The following is a 21,434-nucleotide window of genomic DNA, read 5'->3' as shown; positions in this document are numbered from 1 at the left end:
CCGGTCTTGTTTTTGCTGACTTTGTAGAGCCTCTCCCTCTTTGGCTGCAAAGAATATAATCAGTCTGATTTCAATGTTGACCATCTGGTGATGTCCATGTGCAGAGTCTTCTCTTGTGTTGTTGGAAGAGGGTGCTTGTTATGACTGTATGTTTTAAGGCTTTCAATACAGTGTGAAATACTAAAATGTTTTGAGATCCTTGAAACACTAAACATTTTTGTAAATAGGTTTTCTGGAAACTATTTACCAACCAGTTTTAGTCCATGAACCACAACTGAGAGAGTGCTGTATCTCTCGGGCTTTTCAGAACATTTTTGGAGTAGCTACGGATTTTTCAAAAGTGAGAGGTGATAGAAGGAGGAAAGTGAGTTGGTACGATGACTAGCATACAAAGGCTACTTTGCAGGGTCTGAAGATGTTCGTATACATTGGCCCTGCAGGGCACTGGGGACATGCTTTCCCAGCACATCACAACAGACCTGTGTCATAGCTATCGGTCACTCCGATTTCCAGATGGCAAGATGGGGTACATAGTGGCCCAGGACTGGCAAGCCAGGTGCCTCTGACTTAGAACTTCATTCCGTTCAGGGCTGTCCATGTTTGGTCAGTGTCTCGGGGGTGAGCTTGCTGAGATCATTTGGCATCAGACATTCAACCTCCTTGCATCACTGTCTCTCTGCAGGGCATGGCGCAGGTGAATGGGGTCCCTCGTCCTGGGGCCACCCCGGGCCAGCCCTGCATCTTCAAGTTGGTTCTCCTGGGCAGTGGCTCTGTGGGCAAGTCCAGCTTGGCTCTCCGGTATGTGAAGAACGACTTCAAGAGTATCCTGCCCACTGTGGGATGTAAGTGATGGGACAGGGCACCCCTTCCTCAGTCTCCTAGTGGGGAAGCCAGAGCTGCTGACCTGGGTGTGGGGCACATGGGAACCAGCCACCTGGGAATGTCTCATGCCTCCTGGAGCCTCAGGAAGTGCCTGATGCGTGCCAGGGGCACAAGGTCCTCTATAGGTCGGCAGGTACTCAAGCAGAATCCAAAACTCAACCAGGCTTCAGCTTAGCTGGAGTCTGCCGGGAGGGAATGAAGATTCCAGGGCTGAGTCTGGCCCTGAAGGGTTGGGTATGTGAGAGATTTTGTTGGTGGAGGGGGAGCCCAGATGAAGCATCTGCCCCCACGCTCTGCCACCCGGCCCCCTAGACAAGCCAGCCTCTCACTCTGGCTGGTTGCCCTCCCACTAAAGCTATTCCTTTTCTGCCCAGACTCAGTTTACCCTCTGGCTTGGATTGGAGGGGGGATGGGTGCTGTCGGAAGGGTTGTCAGGGAGGGAGGCCCCTCTCTCTGTGCTTCTTAAAGAGGCTAACGAGTCACAGCCTTCAGAGGGGAAGGACTTTGGAGCATCTGTGGGCAATCAGCCTCCTGCACACCCTGTCTAGGGGTGAAAACCCCCCACTTCCCATCTAAAATAGGGAAACCTAACATGTACTTTGTGTCAATTCACTTGGAAGGCAGCCCAACGTGGGGGAAAGACACCTAATTTGGAATGAAAGCTTTGGTTTGAAATTTGGACTCTGTTATGGAGAGTCCCTTGGACTGCAAGGAGATCCAACCAGTCCTTCCTAAAGGAAATCAGTCCTGAATATTCATTGGAAGGACTGATGCTGAAGTTGAAAGTCCAATACTTTGGCCACCTGATGTGAAAAGACCCTGATGCTGGGAAAGATTGAAGGCAGGAGGAGAAGGGGACGACAGAGGATGAGATGGTTGGATGGCATCACCGACTCAATGGACATGAGTTTGGGTAAACTCTGGGAGTTGGTGATGGACAGGGAGGCCTGGCGTGCTGTAGTCCATGGGGTCACAAAGAGTCGGACACGACTGAGCGACTGAACTGATACTAATACTGATGGATAAGCCTTCCATTTCTCTGCATCCATTCATTTATTCACTCATCTATTCACTCATTCATTCACTCCTTCTCTCACTTAGTAAGTACCTGCTGGGTGTGGCCTCTGCTCCAGGCCCCTAATAGGCATGGAGGATTTTCTAAATGCCAAGCAGGCACACTGACATAGAAACTTAACACGAAATTCAATGCACAGTCTTTGGGGGCCCTTAGTCTTCTCAGGAGGGTGGTTCCTGCATCCCTGAGGCATGCAGGGCCAAAGGGACTGGCCAGGGCCAGGGCCCTGGAGTTGGTGGTGGGACGGGCGGAGCAGAGTGAAGGGCTGGCCATGGGATGGAGTTGTGGGGACAGGACTGTGGATTCAGGCCCACCGAGGGTGCACAGGGCAACCTCTTCTTCAGCAGGCAAGCTGGCACCACTCACCTGTGACACTGGACTGGGCCTTAAAAGAAAAAATACAACAAAGTGCTAAGTCTGGCCTCCGGGTGGGTTTTAGTCCAGAGCAGAGACCACAGGAGGGGCCCTGCCGAGCTGGGATATGGGGGGTCGTGTGCCTGGGTGTGAACCTGGATCTGGACAAGCCTTCCAGGCTGGTCCTTGCTGTCTCCGTCCCCTGAATCCGGATCCAGGTTCACACCTAGGCACACAGCCCTCGGTGTCCCATCCCAGCCGGAGGGTTGAGATCCGACCTGTGAACTCACAGGGCTCTGCCTGTTTTTGTGAATAAGTTTATTTGGGAACAGAGCCCCGCCCACATCTGTGTATTCTCAGTGGCCCACAACCCTCTGGCTGAGGGGGGTGTGGGTGTGTGTGTGCGCGCTCGTGTGTTAAGTTGCTTCAGTTGTGTCCGACTCTTTGCAACCCCATGGACTTGTAGCCCACCAGGCTCCTCTGTCCATGGGATTCTCCAGGCAAGAATACTGGAGTGGGTTGCCATCTCCTCCTCCAGGGGATCTTCCCGACCTAGGGATCAAACCCATGTCTCTTTAAGACCTCCTGCCCTGGCAGATGGGTTCTTTACCCACACGTTTCAGTGCTGTCCCTGGAGGGGTGGTGACATCTAGTGTTTGTGTGCGGATTTGCAGGTGAAACCAGCTTGTACCAGCTGGGCCTTGTGTGAAGCAGGGGAGTGGCCAAGGGTGCCGGGTTTCTCCCCAGCCCCCTCCCTGCTGGAGGAAGCTTTGCTGGAGCCCAGGCGCGCGGAGGAGTCACCCACGTCGCGTTCTCTGCAACCCAGAGGCAGTTCATGACTTTTACAAACAAAAGGGAAGGCTGCAGAGAGGGCTTGAGTGAGCCGGAGCGGCTGTTTAATTAAATTAAAAGGTCAAAAAGCAAAACCTTTCCTCGTGTTAACGTTTAGCTGAGACTCCTTTGTATTGGGGGCCACAATATGCAAGTTGAAGGAAAACCCCCAGTGAGTTCTTCAGTCATGCAGTGTCCACAGGGGGTCCGTTCAGCTCAGCAAGTGGAAGGCACGCCTGCTCCCAGGGGCTGGGGAGGGGCCGGAAGTGTCCCCGGTGTCCCTGGCACTGGGGCCCCTTGTTGAACCTGCGGTGGGGCCAGAGGAGGTCAGAGCCCTGCTTTGCGTCACCATGAAGAGCAGCGTGCCAGGCGGCCCCGGTTCAGATTATCATCTGGTGAAAACGGACCAGTGTGTCGTCTCCCCCCGCATGTCCCAGAAACGTGAACAGTTCCTGGTTCTTGGACTGATCCTGCCCGCCGGCCCTGGCTTGTTGCCAATGTCATTTTAGGCAAAATCTCCAAGTCTGTTTGCATATCTTGGGAGTTTATCTCTTAATCACTCTTAGTCTTTACCTGTGAACAGGTAGAAAATTTGGTCAGCAGTTTTCTGAGCAAGGAAGGTAATACATGTGGGGTCTTTTCTGGAGCCAGAGAGTCTGCAGGGCAGGGGGTAGAAGTTGGCATCAGTTACCAGCCCAGAGGGCCCCCTAGGGGCCCATGTCTCTCTCTCTCTCTCCCTGGAGATGAGGTGCTGTGGTCTGTAAATAGCCAGCAGCCTCTTGTACCACATCATTGCTCCAACTGAAAACCCTGCCCACCCTGGAAATTTGTTAGGATTTTATTAAATACATTGATTTACACTCAACTATGAGTTGTCAATTTCAGAGTAGAAAAGGAAAATGTCAGAAGCTTAGACAGCCAAACAGAGGAAACACACATGAGTTTTATGCCCACCTGTCACCCGGCAGTGAGGGTTTTTAGGATGAGACCAAAATGGAACTCAGAAGTGTGATGTGACCTGACACAAACAGGCGAAGCATGTGGGCAAAAGGCTGCTGCTCCCGCCAAGGGGCCAAGGAGCCGGGAGAGGGGACAGGGAGGCGGGGGAAGGGACGTCAGGTGCCAGACAGGCGCCTCCTCTCTTTTCTCATGGGTTTGACATCACGCTGGGAAGAGGACAGTGTTGATTCATGGCAAAGGAGGAAGCTGGGCTTTCGAAGGTTTAAGGAAATCAGCAAAGTTCTTGCAGCGGATAGGCCTCCTTACAAGGCCCGTGCGCAGCCCTCACCCTCATGACGTCAACAGTCCTAGTGGAATTTCGTCCTGTTCAGGTTTCCCTGGTGGCTCAGAGGGTAAAGCACCTGCCCGCAATGTGGGAAGATCCCTGGGTTGGAGAGGTCCCCTGGAGAAGGAAATGGCAACCCACTCCAGCTGGCAAAGTAGGTTTCACTCTGAGCCCTCTTTTCTTCGCTTATGGGTAGCTGCCATCCTGGTAACTGGCTGTGTGTCTGCATTGCCTCTTCTTGTGTTTGCAAGGGATAGAGAAAGAGAGACAGACAGGGAGAGAGACAGACAGACACAGAGAGGGAGAGACAGAGAGAGAGATACACAGAAAAACAGAGAGACAGAACATGATGGGGGTGCATTCTTACAAGGGCACTAACCCTGTTCTGGGGGCCCCACCCTCAGGCGGACTTTCCTTGTAGCTCAGTCATTATAAAGAATCTGCCTGCAATGCAGGAGACCCAGGTTCAATCCCTGGGTCAGGAAGATCCCTTGGAGAAGGAAATGGCAACCCACTCCAGTATTCTTGCCTGGAGAATCCCATGGACAGAGGAGTCTGGCAGGCTACACAGTCCATGGGGTCGCAAGAGTCGGACATGACTGAGCACCTAGACCACCACCCTCAGGACCTCATCTAAGCCTAATCACCTCGCAAAGGCTCCATCTTCAAATACCATCACGCTGAGGGTTAGGGCTTCCACCCACTGACTTTGGGAGAACACAGTCATTCAGTCCATAGCACCTAACACGTGTATATGACTCCAGGCTTGTGGATGAGCAGAATACAGGTCATACAGGCAGAGGCCCCGTCAGCGGCTTCCGTTTAGGAGCAGCCCCAAACTAGATTCCTGTGAGAAAAGTTATCTCCCCCTTTCAGTGCTAGAATCTGAGCCCAGACGTGTCTCTGACCTTCCATCTGTAGTGGACTGAACTGTCTCTGCAACGACACATCCATGCCCTAACCCCCAGTACCTATGGCTTCACTGGGGAAGGGGTGTTTGCAGACATAACTAGTTAAGGCTGTTCCTGGATTTTGGGTGCACCCTGAATCCCATGACCAGTGTCCCTGGAACAGAAGAACACAGAGATGCAGAGGGGACAGCCCTGTGAAACAGCAGCAGAGGGGGGAGCACCTACAAGCCAGGATCACCCATCACTGCTGCCCCTACCCGGAGTCGGGAGGGGGCATGGAGCAGAGTCCCTCCCAGAACTTCTGGAAGCAACCAACCCTGGCGACACCTTGATTTTGGACTCCTGACCCCCACAACTGAAATAATACATTCCTGCAATTTTAAGCCACGCATCTTGTGGTCATTTGTTCTGGCAACCCCAGGACACTCACATGCTGCCCTTGGAGTGAAAATTTTCATTTCAAGCATGTGGCCACATCTGCCAGAATCTCCCAACAAGCCCCCAACCCAGCCCGGGTCTGCGCAGGGCAGCAGCTTCACCTGGAGCACCCCACCGGCTCCCCCGCAGTCTCTGGTTTAGTTCTGTATGTGACACAGCCCATATGCTACAGGGCCAGAGCATCTTTTTAAAAATAACATTTATTTTATTGAAGTATGGTCGATTTGCAATGTTGTCTTAACTTCTTCTGTACAGAGAAGTGATTCAGTTGTGCACATGGATACATTCTTGTTCGTTTCTTTTCCATTATGGTTTATCACAGCACACTAAACAGTTCCCTGCACTCTGCAGTAGGACCTTGTTGTTTCTCCGTCCTGTATGTAAGGGCTTGTCTCTGCTAATTCCAGACTTCAATCCATCCCTTCCCATCCCCTCTCCTGGCACCCACAAGTCTGTTCTGTGTGTCTTTCTGTTTCATAGATGAGTTCATTTGTGTCATATTTTAGATTCTGCATATAAGTGATATCATATGGCATTTGTCTTTCTCTTTCTGACTTACTTCACTTAGTATGATAATCTCTAGGTCCATCCATGTTGCTGCAAATGGCATTATTTCATTCTTTTTTATGGCTGAGTAATATTCCATTGTATATATGTACCACATCTTTATCCATTCATCTGTTGATGGACATTTAGGTTGCTTCCATGTCCTGACTATTGTAAATAATGCTACTATGAACATTGGGATGCACATATCTTTTCTAATTAGAGCTCTTTTCTTTTCTGGATACATGCCCAGGAGTGGGATTGCTGGACTATATGGTAGCTCTATTTTTAGTTTTTTGAGGAACCTTCACACTGTTTTCCATAGTGGCTGCACCAATTTACATTCTGGGGACAAAACGTCTTGGTGTTACTAATTAGCCCCCTTAAAGTCACATCATTTGGGAAAGCTCTGTGAAGGGGAAAAGCAGCCTTCCCATGAAAGGTGGATTGCCCAGGGTGTCAAATGGAGGGTTTGGGGTAGCTCTCTCATTGTGTGTGACCATTAAGCAGAGACATGGGAGATGGAAGCCCAGGCGCTCTCTGCCCCCAGGGCCGACCGAGCCTGCAGCGCGTGTGTGCAGAGCACAGGACAGGCTTCCACAGACGGCCCCCAGAGGAAGGGGCCCGAGGGCTGACGCTGAACGACCCCAGTGGGCTTGCTGGGAGGTGGGGAAGAGCGAGGATTCTAAGCAGGGATGTCAGTGGACACGGGAGGTCGGGAGGCAGAGGTGTGGATGAGGCTGGGAGGTTAGCAGGAGGCCAGGAAGGATTTGGGGGAGGAGCTGGGTGACTGTCAGTTGCACTGCTGGACACTCATGGGGACGTGTGGACCCCTGGTTGCCAGAGACTGTTCCATAGTTCAGAGGATTTGAGTAGGACCCTGGAGTCTATCTTCCTACACAAAGCCTCCGTGTAATCTACAAGCAAGTTCCTTGTAACTCTGCTTCTTCTGGAAACTGCCACCTTCCAGAAGAGGTGTTTGCCGAGCCTTGCCCACAGAGGGTGCCAGGGAGCTATCTCCCACTGGTGAGCCGAGCCCAGGCTGAGCTGTGGGTAAAGGCCTCGTTCTGCAGGGAAAGCTCACTTTGGGCTTGGGTTTCAGGTGCGTTCTTCACCACGGTGGTGGACTTGGGGGCCGCGCCTCTGAAGTTTGACATCTGGGATACGGCTGGTCAGGAGAAGTACCACAGCGTCTGCCGCCTCTACTTCAGGGGCGCCAACGCTGCGCTTTTGGTGTATGATGTCACCAGGAAGGTGAGGCTCCCCTGGGCGTGTCCCCGCCCTCCCAGGCACGAGGAGGCTACCTTCTGGAGGCATCATGTGACTGGCCTGTGCTGGTCCTTTATATTAAAATCGTGACACCAGTGGAGAACCCTTCAGCGAAAGTTGGCCACCTCCTCCAGGAAGCCCTCGCTGACCACCCCTCTTCCTGCTGCGCAGTTGGGTTTGTGCCCCTCCATGGTCCTCTTTCTGGAGCATCAGCATCCATCACTCATGATTCCTTGGGTGGGTCAGTTGGACCATATTTTACACGGGGTGACCACCGACACCTGCCTTGTCTTTTCTGGGACGGCTCAGGAAGAACACCAGGTCTGCCTGACGGTCCTGTTTACCTTTTTCAGGATTCCTTCTGCAAAGTGCAGCAGTGGCTGAAGGACCTGGAGGAGGAGTTCCACTCTGGAGAAGTCGTGGTGATGCTGGTTGGCAACAAGACAGACCTGGAAGAGGAGCGGGAGGTGACCTTGGAGGTGGGCCTGGAGACTGTCATTATGTCTCAGGAGGGGAGATAGGAGGGACCCCAAACACACCTGACCATCTACTCGCACAGCCACGCGTGCATACACAATTCCCAATTCAGTTTCCTCTCTGGTCCGAGGTTTCGGGTCTCTCTTGGGAAGGTCAGACCCAGAGATGGTGGCTCCCAGCTGCAGGGAGAGCCCTGAGCATCACCATGGACCCCACACCCACCCTGGGCACCGAGGGCCAGCAGGGGCAGGCAGCACTAGGAACGAGGAAGCCATGGCCCTACCCTCCCTCTCCCTCTTTGCGTAATGTGGGTTTCAGGTCTTCATCTTCGTGTTCAACAAACTCTTCAAGAAGTACATGCTAAGTTGCTCAGTCATGTCTGACTCTTTGAGACCCACATAGACTGTAGCCCGCCAGGCTCCTCTGTCCATGGGATTCTCCAGGCAAAAATCCTGGAGTGGGTTGCCCCTTCCGCCTTCAGGTTCAAGAAGGGGCAAATCCAAATTTAATTGCTAGGAAATGAGCAAGGAACAGAGGGCCCAGAAGCTGTAGTTCTTCTGTAAAATGGCCAAGAGCAGAAAATACGCTCAGGGAGGTGCCTGAGAAGTGCTGGGAGCCTGGAGCAGGGAGCACGGGTCTGTGTGTGTGTGTATGGGAGGACAGGTGGTGTCTGTGTGCAGGCGTGTGTCTCTGTGTGTGTAGGTGGTACCTGTGTATGTATGGGAGAGTGTGTGTGAATAGGAGGTAAGGTGGTATCTGTGTGTATAGGTGTGTGTGTCTGTGTGTGAACAGATGTGTGTCTCTGTGTGTGTGTCTCTCTGTATGAACAGGTGTGTGTGTGTCTAGAAGGTAAGATGGTGTCTATGTACAGGTGTGTGTGTCTGTGTGTGAACAGGTGTGTGTGTGTGCACAGGTGTCTGTGTAGCAGGTAAGGTGCTATCTGTGTACAGGTATGTGTGTCTGTGTGTGCACAGGTGTGTGTGTGTCTCCGTGTACACAGGTGTGTGTGTGTGTACAGGTGTGTGTCTGTGTGCACAGGTGTGTGTCTCTGTGTGAACAGGTATGTGTGTGTGCACAGGTGTGTGAGTCTGTGTGTGCACAGGTGTGTGTCTCTGTGTGAACAGGTGTGTGTGTCTGTGTGCACAGGTGTGTGTCTGTGTGCACAGGTGTGTGTCTGTGTGAACAGGTGTGTCTCTGTGTGTGCACAGGTGTGTGTGTGTGTCTCTGTGTGCAGGTGGGTGCGTGTAGGAGGTGAGGTGGTGTCTGTGTGTGGATGGGGGGTGTGGGGCTGGCTTCAGGAGAGGCTCTGGGTGGAGGGGCAGATGAGGGAAGAGGGTGCTGGGTGGCAGGGGGTAGGGAGGGGAGGGAGGCTGGAGGCAGGGGGCTGCCGGAGAAGCCCCATGCTGCCCTGGGGCTCAGTGGCAGAGACCCCCGCAGTGGTGGTGGGCTCGGGGGTGGGGATCTGATGGGTGACTTAGGAAGAGTGTGCGGAGGCCAGGTCAGACTGTGGGGAGATGGGACCTGGGTTGGGAGACCCTCAGGGAGGCCAGGGGTCCAGCTCTGGGGTGGACGGGGCCTCCTCCCTGCTCCCCCGGGACCCCTGCCCTGGGCTCGGCCTGCCTGTGGGTGGGGGACCCCATGGCTTAGCCTGCACGGCACGCTGGGGCCTGGGCTGTCGACCCCGGGACCCCAGACCCTGCCCTGGCCTCTTCCTCACCCCAAGCCCCCACTCGGCTGGGCCTTGGGGTGGGGTCGGGGGGCAGAATGCACAGACCCCTGAGCTGCAGGCGCCTCGGCTGGGCAGAGGCCAGGCTGACCAGCGGGTGGTGAAGCCTTCACAGTAACTTGGGGGCTTCTCATCTTAAGATAATTTCGGCATTACAAAACTTGTGTACAGATAGCTCCTGTCTGCCCTTCTCCCAGCTTTCCCAGGTATGAACGGCTTACTTAGATAAGCACAGAAAGTGAGAGTGAAAATCTCTCAGTCGTGTCTGACTCTTTGCAACCCCAGGGACTTTACAGTCATTGGAATTCTCCAGGCCAGAACACTGGAGTGGACAGTTTTTCCCTTCTCCAGGGGATCTTCTCAATCCAGGAATCGAACCCAGGTCTCCCGCATTGCAGGTGGACTCTTCACGCTGAACCACAAGGAAAGCCAAGAATGCTGGAGTGGGTAGCCTATCCCTATCCCTTCTCCAGTGGATAAACCGGGGTGCCCTGCATTGCAGGCGGATTCTTTACCAGCTGAGCTCTCAGGGGAGCCCTTAAGCACAGAATGACAAGCCAATCAGGAAATGAACAGCCACACAATGCTCTTAGCTCAGATTGTATCACTTTTCCCACTATGATCCTTTCCCTGGTTCAGGGAGCTCTGCTCCTGGATCTGGCCACTGAGAAGTTCCCCACCCCAGTGGGCCTTTGCCCCTCCTGCCCTGTTATTCTTTGAGGTCTTCTTTCCTGGCTGGCCAAGTTGTTCCTGGTTCATCTTGCCCTTTCCCAGCCCCAGCCCTGAAATCCATCATTTCCTCGAGGAGCTCTGGTTCCTTGTGTGGGGGAATGAATTTAGGAGCCAAGATCTATGCACTGGATGTTCTTATTCCACGGGCAGTGAGATAACCATGAACCCCATCCTGGGGGACCTCAAGGACAAACTGGCAGACAGAAGCCTGGGGACCTGCAGTCTAGGGGCTAGAGGCCCACTGGACCAAGAAAAAACCCTCAAAGTGACCCACCTGGAACCCTCAAGCTAGTGGGGGAAAGGCAGATATTTGGGTTTCATTCAGATGACCAGGGGCTTCCCAGGTGGCACAGTGGTGAAGAATCCCCCTGCCAATGCAGGCGACGCAGGAAAAGAGGGTTCGATCCCTGTTGGGAAGATCCCCTGGAGGAGGAAATGGCAACCCACTCCAGTATTCTTGCCTGGGAAGTCGCACAGACAGAGGAGCCTGGCGGGCCACAGCTGATGAGATTGCAAAGATTTGGACATGACCGAGCGACTTGGGCATGCTTGCAGATATGACCAGGTATAAGCCACCTGAAGTCACAAGTCTTCATTTGTACCAGGTCACGTTGTCCTTTAAAACACAAATGATAATGACCATCTCTGTGTCTGGGAAGGGGCTGAGAAGCTTGGGGCGGGGGGAGTGTAGCTCTGTGGGCCAGGGGAGGAGGGGTGGACACTGCTGGGTGTGATGCTGCAGGCCTGGCTGGCCCAGCCCCCGGGGCCCGCTCAGCCTCAGGCAGGACCATCTTTCTGGGAGGGTCCGGAGGTGAGGGTCCTGCCTGGGGAGCGGCCCAGGTTCTCTTTCATGCTGTCTTCCCGTGAACACTTCTCCCCTTCTTGGCCACACAGGCAGCCCCTGGAGTTTCCCAGCCTCCCTTGCTCCACACACCATCACTCCACGCAGGCCTGACCTCTGTGATACAGCAAGGAGGGGGGAGCAGAGAAGGGCCCAGGGGCCTCCCACCAGGCTGGCCTCATCCGCCTTCCATGTCTCCTCTGTTCTCGCTTGCTTTCAGAGCCCCCACCCCAGATTCCACGGTGGGAGGGGAGCTTCCCTGCAGACCCCCCTGGGGGTGCCAGGCTCCCCTCCAGTGAGCACCACACCCCCTCCTGGCCCCACTGCCCAGTCCTGGCCGCCTTCCCCAGGAGCCCCAGTAACAGGGCGGGAGGAATGAGGTTCTCCACTGGTGCAACTGTCCTGTGGCCTTTCTGGGTCTTCTCAGGACATTTCTGATGATTAATGTGGACTTTCCACGATCACTTCCTCCAGGAAGGGAAGGAGTTTGCAGAGAGTCAGGGGCTGCTGTTCATGGAAACCTTGGCCAAACTGAACTACCAGGTGACCGAGGTCTTCAACACCGTCGGTGAGTGACCAGCCCCGGAGCCAGGGGTAGGGGGGCGCCTTCTTCACACGGGTCTTCTCTGGCCTCCCGGGGCCCAGCCGAATGTTGCCAGGGGCCCGGAAGGTGGACAGGAGTCAAGGGCGCCTATTTCCTGGTTCCCAGAGAGTATGAGGAGGGGCGGGTCTCCAGGGGCTGCCAAGGGTGCAGGGGCTGTGCTGGACTGGGGGGCTTCCCTCCCAGCCGGGCTTCCCCCTCCTGTCGTCCGCAGCCCGGGAGCTTTCGCGGAGAGAAGAGAGCAAGGAGGGCCAGAGGCGGCGAAGAGACGCTCCACTGACCCTGAGCGAGCGGCCCTCGCTGCGGGGCTGAGGCTGTGCCCACTAGAAGCGGCCGCCCCGGGGGCAGCCGCGGGGAGCGAGTACCCCCAGCCCGCGCCCCAGCGGTCCTCCGAGGTGGTGACGGCCCCAGCTCCGTGGTGACGGCGGCGCTGACCCTGGTCCACCGTCGAGCCCGGCGCGTGCCTGAGTCCTCGAGGCACAGGAGGCCGGCATTCCTTAGAATAATTGCCTCCCAAGCTCACGGGAATCGTTCGGGAGATGGTTGCGTGTCCGGGGCGGTGCCGACTCCTGTCCACCGTCGAGCCCGGCGCGTGCCTGAGTCCTCGAGGCGCAGGAGGCCGGCATTCCTTAGAATAATTGCCTCCCAAGCTCACGGGAATCGTTCGGGAGATGGTTGCGTGTCCGGGTCGGTGCTGACTCCGGTCCACCGTCGAGCCCGGCGCGTGCCTGAGTCCTCGAGGCGCAGGAGGCCGGCATTCCTTAGAATAATTGCCTCCCAAGCTCACGGGAATCGTTCGGGAGATGGTTGCGTGTCCGGGTCGGTGCTGACTCCGGTCCACCGTCGAGCCCGGCGCGTGCCTGAGTCCTCGAGGCGCAGGAGGCCGGCATTCCTTAGAATAATTGCCTCCCAAGCTCACGGGAATCGTTCGGGAGATAGTTGCGTGTCCGGGGGCCTCCAGAGGGCGTGGGCTCCGCTTCCCCAGTCCCAGATCCCGCCTAAATGCCGGATGTCCTGGGGGTGGGCACGCCTGACCCTGCCTGGAGGTGACCCCCTCAGCTGCTCGGCCACCAGGCACCGCAGAAGGAGATGGTCAGAGGGCAAATGAGCCGGCAGGCACTTAGTTCTGGGCAGGAGGCTGCCCTGGGTTAGGCTGGGGGGTTTCACCTGCTCCTGGGACAGGAGAGAGGGGTCAGCACGCCCCACTGGAGCGGGCCACGTTGTCACCGGACCTCTGTGAGGGTCCCTGAGGGGGGCAGCTGGGGGCGGGGTGGGGGCCCCACTGTCCGCTTCTCGGGGTGAATATGGGGACAAGACGCTTGGACCCATAGGCTTGAGGACTCGGATTTCGAGCGGAGGGATACCTTGTTCTGCTCCAGTGAGTTTTTCTCCTAAAAGTGAACCCCTTTCTCGCATGTGGTCTCTGATGAGTTTGTAGGCGGGGGCTGCGGCTGAGGTGGGCACAGGGCATCTTTCGGGTGGAGACACGTCACGGGCTCACCTGGCTCCTCCCTTTGGAGAGACCCCCCACGGCCCTTCTGGAAGGTGAGCCAGCGGCCACGTGAAGGTAGTTCAAAGGCGGCTACTTGCTGGGGAGGTGCTGACGCTGCTTTCCCCTCTGAGACTGTGATAAGCAGGTGTGAAATTTTAAATAAGACGCCACTGTTATCCTCCCCCCAGCCCCCCAAAAAAGTGGCTTCACTTTGTCAACTGTAAGGATCAAAAGGACAAAGGTAAAGCGGCAGTCCCTGTTGATGCCGAGCCCCTGGACGTCCCCCAGACGCGTGTTTCTTTCCTAGACAGTTTCCCAGTGAAACCCGGCAGTTTACTGCTGCGGGCCCTGTGGTTTCTCACTGCAGTGAAGGTTTTCATACGACTGTTCCCTTGCAGATGGAGCGTGGGAGATGTGAGCCCTTGCGGTGTCAGACTGTCCTTGTGCTGTCTGTTTCCTCACTCAGGGTAGCAGGGCTGGGTGGTTTAGTTGCTCCGTCATGTCGGACTCTGGAGACCCCATGGACTGTAGCCCACCAGGCTCCTCTGTCCATGGGATTTCCCAGGCAAGAACACTGGAGTGGGTTGCCATTTCCTTCTCCAGGGGATCCTCCGATCCAGGGATTGAACCCGTGTCTCCTGCGCTGCAGGTACTCTCCTGCGTTGCAGGCAGACTCTTTACTGACCGGGCACCAGGGAAGCCGGCTGGGCTGGGACTCTCCACCAAAGGACGAGACCACTTTGGAGGTGGCGGGAGGCTGAAGTTGGCTCGGCCACTAGATGGCACTCCAGCCTCGCGGAAGCAAACCCCACTGCTCCAAATCTAGAGAGCTGCTTTGCTGAACAATAGATGTCTTTCAGAGGAGTATCTGACCCATCCATGATGAAATAGGAAGTAAGGAAATCATGCTAGTTGTAGGATGCCCATATATGTGATGGCTTTCCTCCTATTTTCTCAGGCTAGAATTTATTATTAAAGCATATTCTTTGACTCATTGCCACCTCCCTCCTTCACGCCTCCCTCCCTCCCCGCAGGATGGGATGGGGTGCATGGTGACCCTGGAGCCTGGGGTCCCCATTGCCGGGTGTGATTGCCCCCTTCCCTCTCCTCCTCCCCCATGGGGCAGGTGGGGCTAAGCCCTGGGATCACCTGGAAGCCTCTGTAGGCAGTATCCCTGAGCCCACCAGCTCCGTGTTAGATCTGTCTGCAGCGTGGCATGGGCCCTGGAAGGTCTAGACCCGTCAGTGACCTAATATTCAGACACGGGGAGCTCCGTGGTGAGGGCAGGGGTTCTGTCCGTCTGTCCTCGCATGGGGCTCCCAGTGCCTGCTACGGCTCTGGCGCATGCCAAGCGCTCCGCAAATGTGTCCCAGGAGAGGACTGAAGCTGTTCTCCCCAGCATTGTAAAGAAAGGGCAGGCTTTTTCTAGAAACAGCCTCCACCACACCCAGGCACAGGTGTTTCTGGAGCCTCTCTGCTTCACACACCTGAGCTCAGCCCGCCCTGGACCGTGAGGTCGGGGTGGGTGTGGAGCCTGGAGGGAGATGAGTCCATGGGGTTGCGGGTGTTCCGGGCACAGATTCTCCGGGGTAAACAGTCCTAGGGGAGGCTGGTCTGTGAGCTCTGTCCTGTCTGCAGCTGGGGAAGCCGCTCCAGCCCTTCTCAAGAGCCAGGGTGTGTGTGTGTGTGCACGCGCGCGTGTGTGTGCACGCACGCGTGTGTGCTCGTGGTGGAGGCAGGAGGCACAGCAGAGCTGAGAAGCAGCCCCCGGGAGCAACCCTGCTTCCTGCCTGTGGTCTTGACCTTTCCCCTCCCGCTCCATTTCTAGCTCCTCCTTCGTCTCCCCTGGAAGATTCCCCTGTGCCTGGAGGGGCTGACTCAGGAATCCATTCTTTTCCTTTCAAAGTAGTCCCTTTTCGGAGGCCAAATTTAGAATAACTTGAAATCATCTTACCATTTGTAAGATGTTGAATGAAAAGGAAAAAAAAAGGAGGAAGGGGAAAAAAGGAGAAATACCTCCTTTAGAAGAATCCGCTTAGGAGGAAAGAATCAGAGACTCAGCATTGCGCAGCCCACGAAGGACAGCTGGTCTCAGCAAGGGTACCCGGGGGGCCCGAGTCCCTGGCTGGGAGCTCTTTAGGAGACAGGCTGCTGTCACCAAGTCCCAGGACTTCTGAAGATCGTTTATGAGCAGACGGGAAACCGAGAGGGTCTTACAGTCTGCAAAGGGTCAGGCTCGGGTCCTGTCGGAGTGGGGCCTGGAGCCCACCATCAGATACCATGCCGTAAGACAGACACAGAGCGTTCATGCCTCAGCAATGGCCGAGTCCAGTTCTGCCCTTGGACCCAACTGCTCAGATGACAGGAAATACAGGGCAGGACGGAAGGAGGAGGTCAGAGCACTTGGGGGAGCAGGCGCCACGCGCCGCCTGTGGATCAGCCTACCAGGTAACACGCCTGCCCTGTATTTCCTGTCATCTGAGCAGTTGGGTCCAAGGACAAAATCAGATGACGGGGGACTAGCGGGAAATAACCAACTGTGACCCTGAGTCTACACTGGATTAAAAAAAGGGGGGGGCAGCTAAGAGTTCCTTGCCTTATTTGGGGAGTTTTGAGTATGGATGAGAAACTCTATGATATTATGAAATTCTTACAAAATCTTTGAGGCATGATGATAATTTTGTGGTTATGGTGGAGATTGTCCTTCGTTTGAGGAGAAAGATGCAGAAATGTCTAGGGGAAATGTGATAGCTACAACTCACTTCCAAGGGGTAGGGAGAACAGGTGAGAGTGCGGGAGAGAAAGTAAATGCAATGATAATTGTGGAAGCTATTAGTATTTTTATTGATTAACTCTAGTAATTTTCTGGTGGAACCGTTAGGGTTTTCTTTGTATAGTGTCATGTCGTTTGCAGATAGTGCGCGTTTTACTTCTTCTTTTCCGATCTGGATTCCTTGCCTTTCCATCTTAAAACAAGCAGAACCAAGCCCTTTCCTCGTCCCTTCCCTTCACTTCTATCTCTCTCTCCTTTCCCTTTACAGACAATCCTTTGAAACAATCGTCTTTACGGACTCACTCTCTATGTGATTCTCAGGTGGCTGGAATCACCCACCATGATCCAAACATTGGATCATTTTGATCCCCTCATCAGAATATTACTCTTGACCCACTTCCTCCTTTTCACATGTTCTTTTCTAAGGACTGTGAGCTTCCCTGATAGCTCAGTTGGTAAAGAATCCGCCTGCAATGCAGGAGACCCTGGTTTGATTCCTGGGTTGGGAAGATCTGCTGGAGAAGGGATAGCTATCCACTCCAGTATTCTGGCCTGGAGAATTCCATGGACTGTATAGTCCATGGGGTCGCAAAGAGTCAGACACGACTGAGAGACTTTCACTTTCACTTCTAAGGGCTTGTTACATTTTCTCAGACTCCAGCTATTGTAAGTGGAGGGTAGGGACTTTTCTGGTTGTCCAGTGGTTAAGATTCTGTGCTTCCAGTGCAGCCAGTTTGATTCCTGGTAAGGGAATTAAGATAACACATGACTTGCAGCCAAAAAAAAAAAAAAATTAAGTGGAGGGTATTAGGTATCATCAGAATATTTTTGAGTTTTCTTTTGAGTTTACTTCCATAGTAGGAGTTTGGAGAATACATAGTCTCCCATCTCCCTGACTCTCTGGGCTCAGAAGATGAGTTCCAGGGGCTGCCCTGACTGGGTACCAGGTGCTGTGTGGCTGGAATCCGGAACCCTTTGCCACACTGATGTTTCCACGTCTGCAGCACCCGGGGCTGTGAGCGCTTCTATTTAAAGTGCACAGCTGAGTGGCGTTTAGCACGGTTACCACCTTGGCCAAGTTCCCAGACACTTTCAACCCCCAAGGAAGCCCTGTGTCCGTGGAGCCGTCCCCAGCCCCTGGCAGCCACCAAACCACTTTCCGTCTGTGGACTTGCCTCCCTGGACCTTCTTACAAATGGAATCACACACGAGGGGACCTTTGGTGCCTGGCTGCTGTCCTGTTGCATCCTGTTTTCACGGTTCCTGCATGTGGTAGCATTAGGAAGAGCATCAGTCCTTTCCACAGCTGAGTAATAAGCCGTGGTACATATGCATAGACCACGTTTTGATATCCATTCATCTGTTGATGGGAGTTGGGGTTGTTTCTACCTTTTTGGCTGTTGTGCTGCTGGGAACTTTCCTATATGAGTGTGTGTTTGAACAGCGGTTCTCCGCTCTTTGGGGTGTGTCCCCACGGGTGGGAGGGGGCCATGTGGTCACTTTGGGCTGATCTGCTTTCCTGGGTTCTCCGTGCTTCCGGGCCAGACCCAGCACCTGTCTGCCCTGGGAGGGGACTGGCCGCACTCCTGTTCCTTCAAGCACATGCAGCCTGGGGCGCTGCTGACCGGGCAGGAGCTCTCCTTGGGAGGAGACTGGCCTCTGCCATCCCTCCAGCCTCTCTGTGGCTGGGGAGGGGGCAGCACTGACCCAGCCCCATCCGGATGGTCTGGGCCGGTTCAGCCTCCTCCAGCTGGCCAGTGAGCGTGGACCCCCGCCTTCCTCATCGGGCAGGGTGGCCAGGCCGGGGTCCTGCAGGCTGGCTTTGTGTCCCGGCCCCTGCTGAGTGTGCACGGGAGTCCCAAGGCCCTGGGGGTTCCTGGGACCCTGCAGGCAGGGTGCAGGCAGGGGCCTGACGGGCCCGAGCTCTGGGTTCAGAAGCAACTACCCACCCGCTCCTGGCTCCAGCGCTAGAGGGGTGGGCACAACCTCGGGGAAGGGGGTTTACGCTCATGGAGCATCCACACCTGTCGGCAGGTACACAGGGGCTGTGCCGCCCAAGCTCAGGACTGAGGTGGGTGTTCCCAGACCCAGGTTCATGTGGGAACCGGGGTTCCCAGAAGGTGGGCATGGAGCTCAGTTGTCCAGTCAGTGGGCGTGTGCCCCCGACACCAGAGTGAGCTCTGCCAGAGACAGGACATGGGACATCCCCGTGCAATTCAAAAGGGACACAAGGTGGGGTTGAAATACTTGGACCTAGGAGTACTGGAAGCAAGCACCCCCTGTTTCTTTTTCTTCCATGAGGCAAAAAGAACTGCGGCAGAGAGGGGGCAGTTGAGGCCGAGGGGCTGTGATGCCCTCCCTGGGGTCCCTGCATGGTGGCCTCGTGCAGTGCACAGCCTGAGCAACCATTCAGGGCGGCTTGCGGGGTGGGGGGGGGCGGCATGGGCGGCACATGACCACGACCGTCGTAGCCCCCTGCTCAGTGCCGGGTGCCCTTGGGCGATTCCCGGAGCCTCTGGGCTGCTGGGCTCTGAGGGTCCTTCTAGGCTAACATCCACGAGGGGAAGTACCGCCCGCTCTGTCACCACACAGACACGTGTGAACAAGCCAGCTGCTTTTATTAGGACTGGAGGGAGGGTCGCCGGTGGTGGAGGAGGGGTCGGGGGCAGGCTCCTGCAGTTACTCCTGGGAGAGCTGGGCCATCAGCCGCCCCAGGAGGGCTTGGGAGGGCTCGGCGCCACCCTCCAGGGGGAAGCAGGCTGGCAAGCGCCGGGGGCCGGGCCTGGGTCCATCCGCCGGGGCAGCTCTCCGCCGGCCGAAGCGGCCCACAGGCCGGATCCCGCGGCCCGCGTACCAGGCAGGGTTGATGTCAGGGGCTGGAAAGAGCGAGAACAGAGTGTGGAGGCCTGTGCCCTGGTGGTGCAGCCCTGGTGGCTGGGCTGGGTGTGTGCTCAGCTCACGGCTGCCGGTCGCCCAGGCCATGCCGGGACCACCGCCCGCAAAGGAGGACTGCCTGGAGCGCCCATTTCTGGTGCTGGAATGGCTTCGGGAAATAGGATTCCAGACTCACACCAGGACACACTCCCCTTCCCTTCCTGTCCCCTCAACCCCGTTTTCGTGGGCGAGGTGCACTCAGCCCCAGGTCACCCCTGTGTTGAAGAGTGACCCTCCCTCGTGTGCTGGGCCGGGACCCTTGGGAGCAGGTGTCGGGGCCAGCTAGGGGAGGGGTCTGGGAAATAGGAGGCCAAGTCTCCAGCTCTGGAACGCTTAGCAAGGACGCCCTAGCTAGGGAAGTGGCCAGCCCCTCCCCGTGACCCCTGGGGCTGGGGGTGGGTCGGGACACTCACTGCGGATTTCCATGGAGTGCTGGTGGGCTCGGCTGGCAGCCCCCCGCAGGGCCAGGCCCAGCAGCAGCAGGCAGAGGAGCCAGGCGCCCGCCGCCTTCATCCCACTGGCTCCTCGCAGAGGCCCCACTCGGGATGGTGCAGCCTGGAGGCAAAGGTGAGGGCACGGGAGGGCTCGTGTGCACAGAGTGGGGCGCCTCGGATAACGCCTCACACACTCTGAGTGTGGCAGAGCGGATGTGTGTGAGTGCGTGCACACATGCATGTACAGACATGGGTGTGCACAGGTGTATGGCAGGCGTGCGTGGGGTTACACGCGTGTGCACACAGCCGGGCTCCAGTGTGCGCGTCTCTGCTCCGCTGGGTGGCAGTGAGCTCGGAACAGCAGGCGCGCCTGGCTCTGTGCACAGTCCCCCGCTCCCCCGGAGACCCAGGCTCTGCTCTGCACAGTGAGTGTTCGATGAGGGGACCGTGTGTGTTGGCCTCTCCTCTGCTCAGTCGTGTTTACCAGGAGCCTCTGTCATCAGAAGGAACCCGGGGGGAATATGAGCTGTGGGTGCAGAGAGCTGTGCTATGTTGGTCATGCCTCGGTCTGTCTGTCTGTCCATCTGTGTCAGGGAGCCAGGAATGTGGGAGGTCTCTGCTCACTGCGGGTGTGCACACTTGGCCTCGGCGGGGTTGGGGGGGGACGGCAGAGGCGAGTCGGTTGGAGGGTCCCTGCCAGGGGGAGCCAGGTAGCTGCCGAGGTGGAAGGGCTGTGGCCCAACCTCAGACGTGACCCGGGGGCGGGGCCGGGGGGCGCCGAGCCCGACCGTGCTCTGGGCGGGGGCCCCGGTGCAGGGCTGTTTCCCTCCCTCAGCCCAGTTCCACCCTGCTCCCTGCCTGCTGGAGAATGTCAGCTGACAGCCGGGCACTGTGGAAGGGTCATCACCCCCCATCCCTACCAGGGGCGCTCACCAACCCCGTGACCCCAGGTCCAAGCCGCTGAGTCTCCAAGATCAACCAGCAGCCCGAGGGGACCTGCCCTCACGCAGCAGGACAGCCCCGTACAGGTGGGGGAGAGCTGTGGGTGACAGAGGCACCCCGAAATCCACTTCTCACCCTGCTGGGCTGAGCCCAAAACAGAGTCCATCCAAGCAAACCTGGCAACTCCTTCCTCAGGTGCCCGCACCTCTTAGGGCTGGCTCCTTCCCCCGTTCCCCGCTCCCCCGGCACTTAAGGAACCAGCAGAAGATGCCAGAGAGCTTGTCTGTTTTGGGGAAGACCCCTCTGCTGACCTTGGCTTTCCAGCCTGTCCCAGAGCCCAGCGGAAAGTGAAAGTGTTACTCCCTCAGTCATGTCCGACTCTGTAACACCATGGACTGTATCCCGCCAGGCTCCTCTGTCCCTGGGACTCTCCAGGCAAGAATACTGGAGGGTATTCTTAGGGTTAGGTTAGGGTAGGTAGCCATTTCCTCCTCTGGGGGATCTTCCCTACCCAGGGATCGAACCTGGGTCTCCCGCGTTGCAGGTAGATTCTTTACTGTCTGAACCACCCAGGAAGCCCTACCCCAAGGAATGTGCTCTCCAACTGAGAGATTTGAAATGTCCACCCCTTCCTTTTTTAGAGACCCGTTGGCAGGGGGACTCCCACTTAGAGGAAATGGAGGTGTCGTCATGAAAGTGCAGTGATAAAGAGATACTACCAGATGCGCGGGGCTGTCCGCTCTCCCCCTGGCTGGGACCCCCGCTGGGTGCAGGGCATCTTAGGAGAACCCTGGCGGAGCCTGTCTCCTGACACTCAAGGTCCTGCCTCCTGAGAGCTGGGGGCTTGCTGTCTCCTGGCTGGTGGGGCTCTTGGTCTGTGTCCCCAGCGGA

General features: G+C 56.3%; 2 protein-coding genes across 2 annotated transcripts; one reads left to right on the top strand and one right to left on the bottom strand.

Annotated features, from left to right (window-relative positions):
• The first annotated feature begins 685 nt into the window (after positions 1–685).
• RAB17 (RAB17, member RAS oncogene family) lies at positions 686–12,280 on the top strand. Its single transcript, XM_020868884.2, has 5 exons — positions 686–842; positions 7,425–7,576; positions 7,945–8,070; positions 11,842–11,935; positions 12,183–12,280. Exons 1-5 carry the CDS (start codon positions 686–688, stop codon positions 12,278–12,280), a joined length of 627 nt encoding a protein of 208 aa, XP_020724543.2.
• Positions 12,281–18,904: 6,624 nt separating this feature from the next.
• Positions 18,905–19,699, bottom strand: PRLH (prolactin releasing hormone). The gene is made up of 2 exons (XM_020868872.2): positions 19,581–19,699; positions 18,905–19,109 (listed from the first exon to the last, which is right to left on the bottom strand). The coding sequence occupies exons 1-2, from the start codon at positions 19,678–19,680 to the stop codon at positions 18,913–18,915; spliced, it is 297 nt and encodes a 98-aa protein (XP_020724531.2). The 5' UTR covers positions 19,681–19,699; the 3' UTR covers positions 18,905–18,912.
• Between the last annotated feature and the right edge of the window lie 1,735 nt (positions 19,700–21,434).

Source organism: Odocoileus virginianus, unplaced genomic scaffold (assembly GCF_023699985.2).
Source record: "Odocoileus virginianus isolate 20LAN1187 ecotype Illinois unplaced genomic scaffold, Ovbor_1.2 Unplaced_Contig_4, whole genome shotgun sequence".
NCBI lineage: Eukaryota > Metazoa > Chordata > Mammalia > Artiodactyla > Cervidae > Odocoileus > Odocoileus virginianus.
Note: the sequence above shows the minus strand (reverse complement) of the source record. Positions and strands in the feature narration are given on the sequence as shown.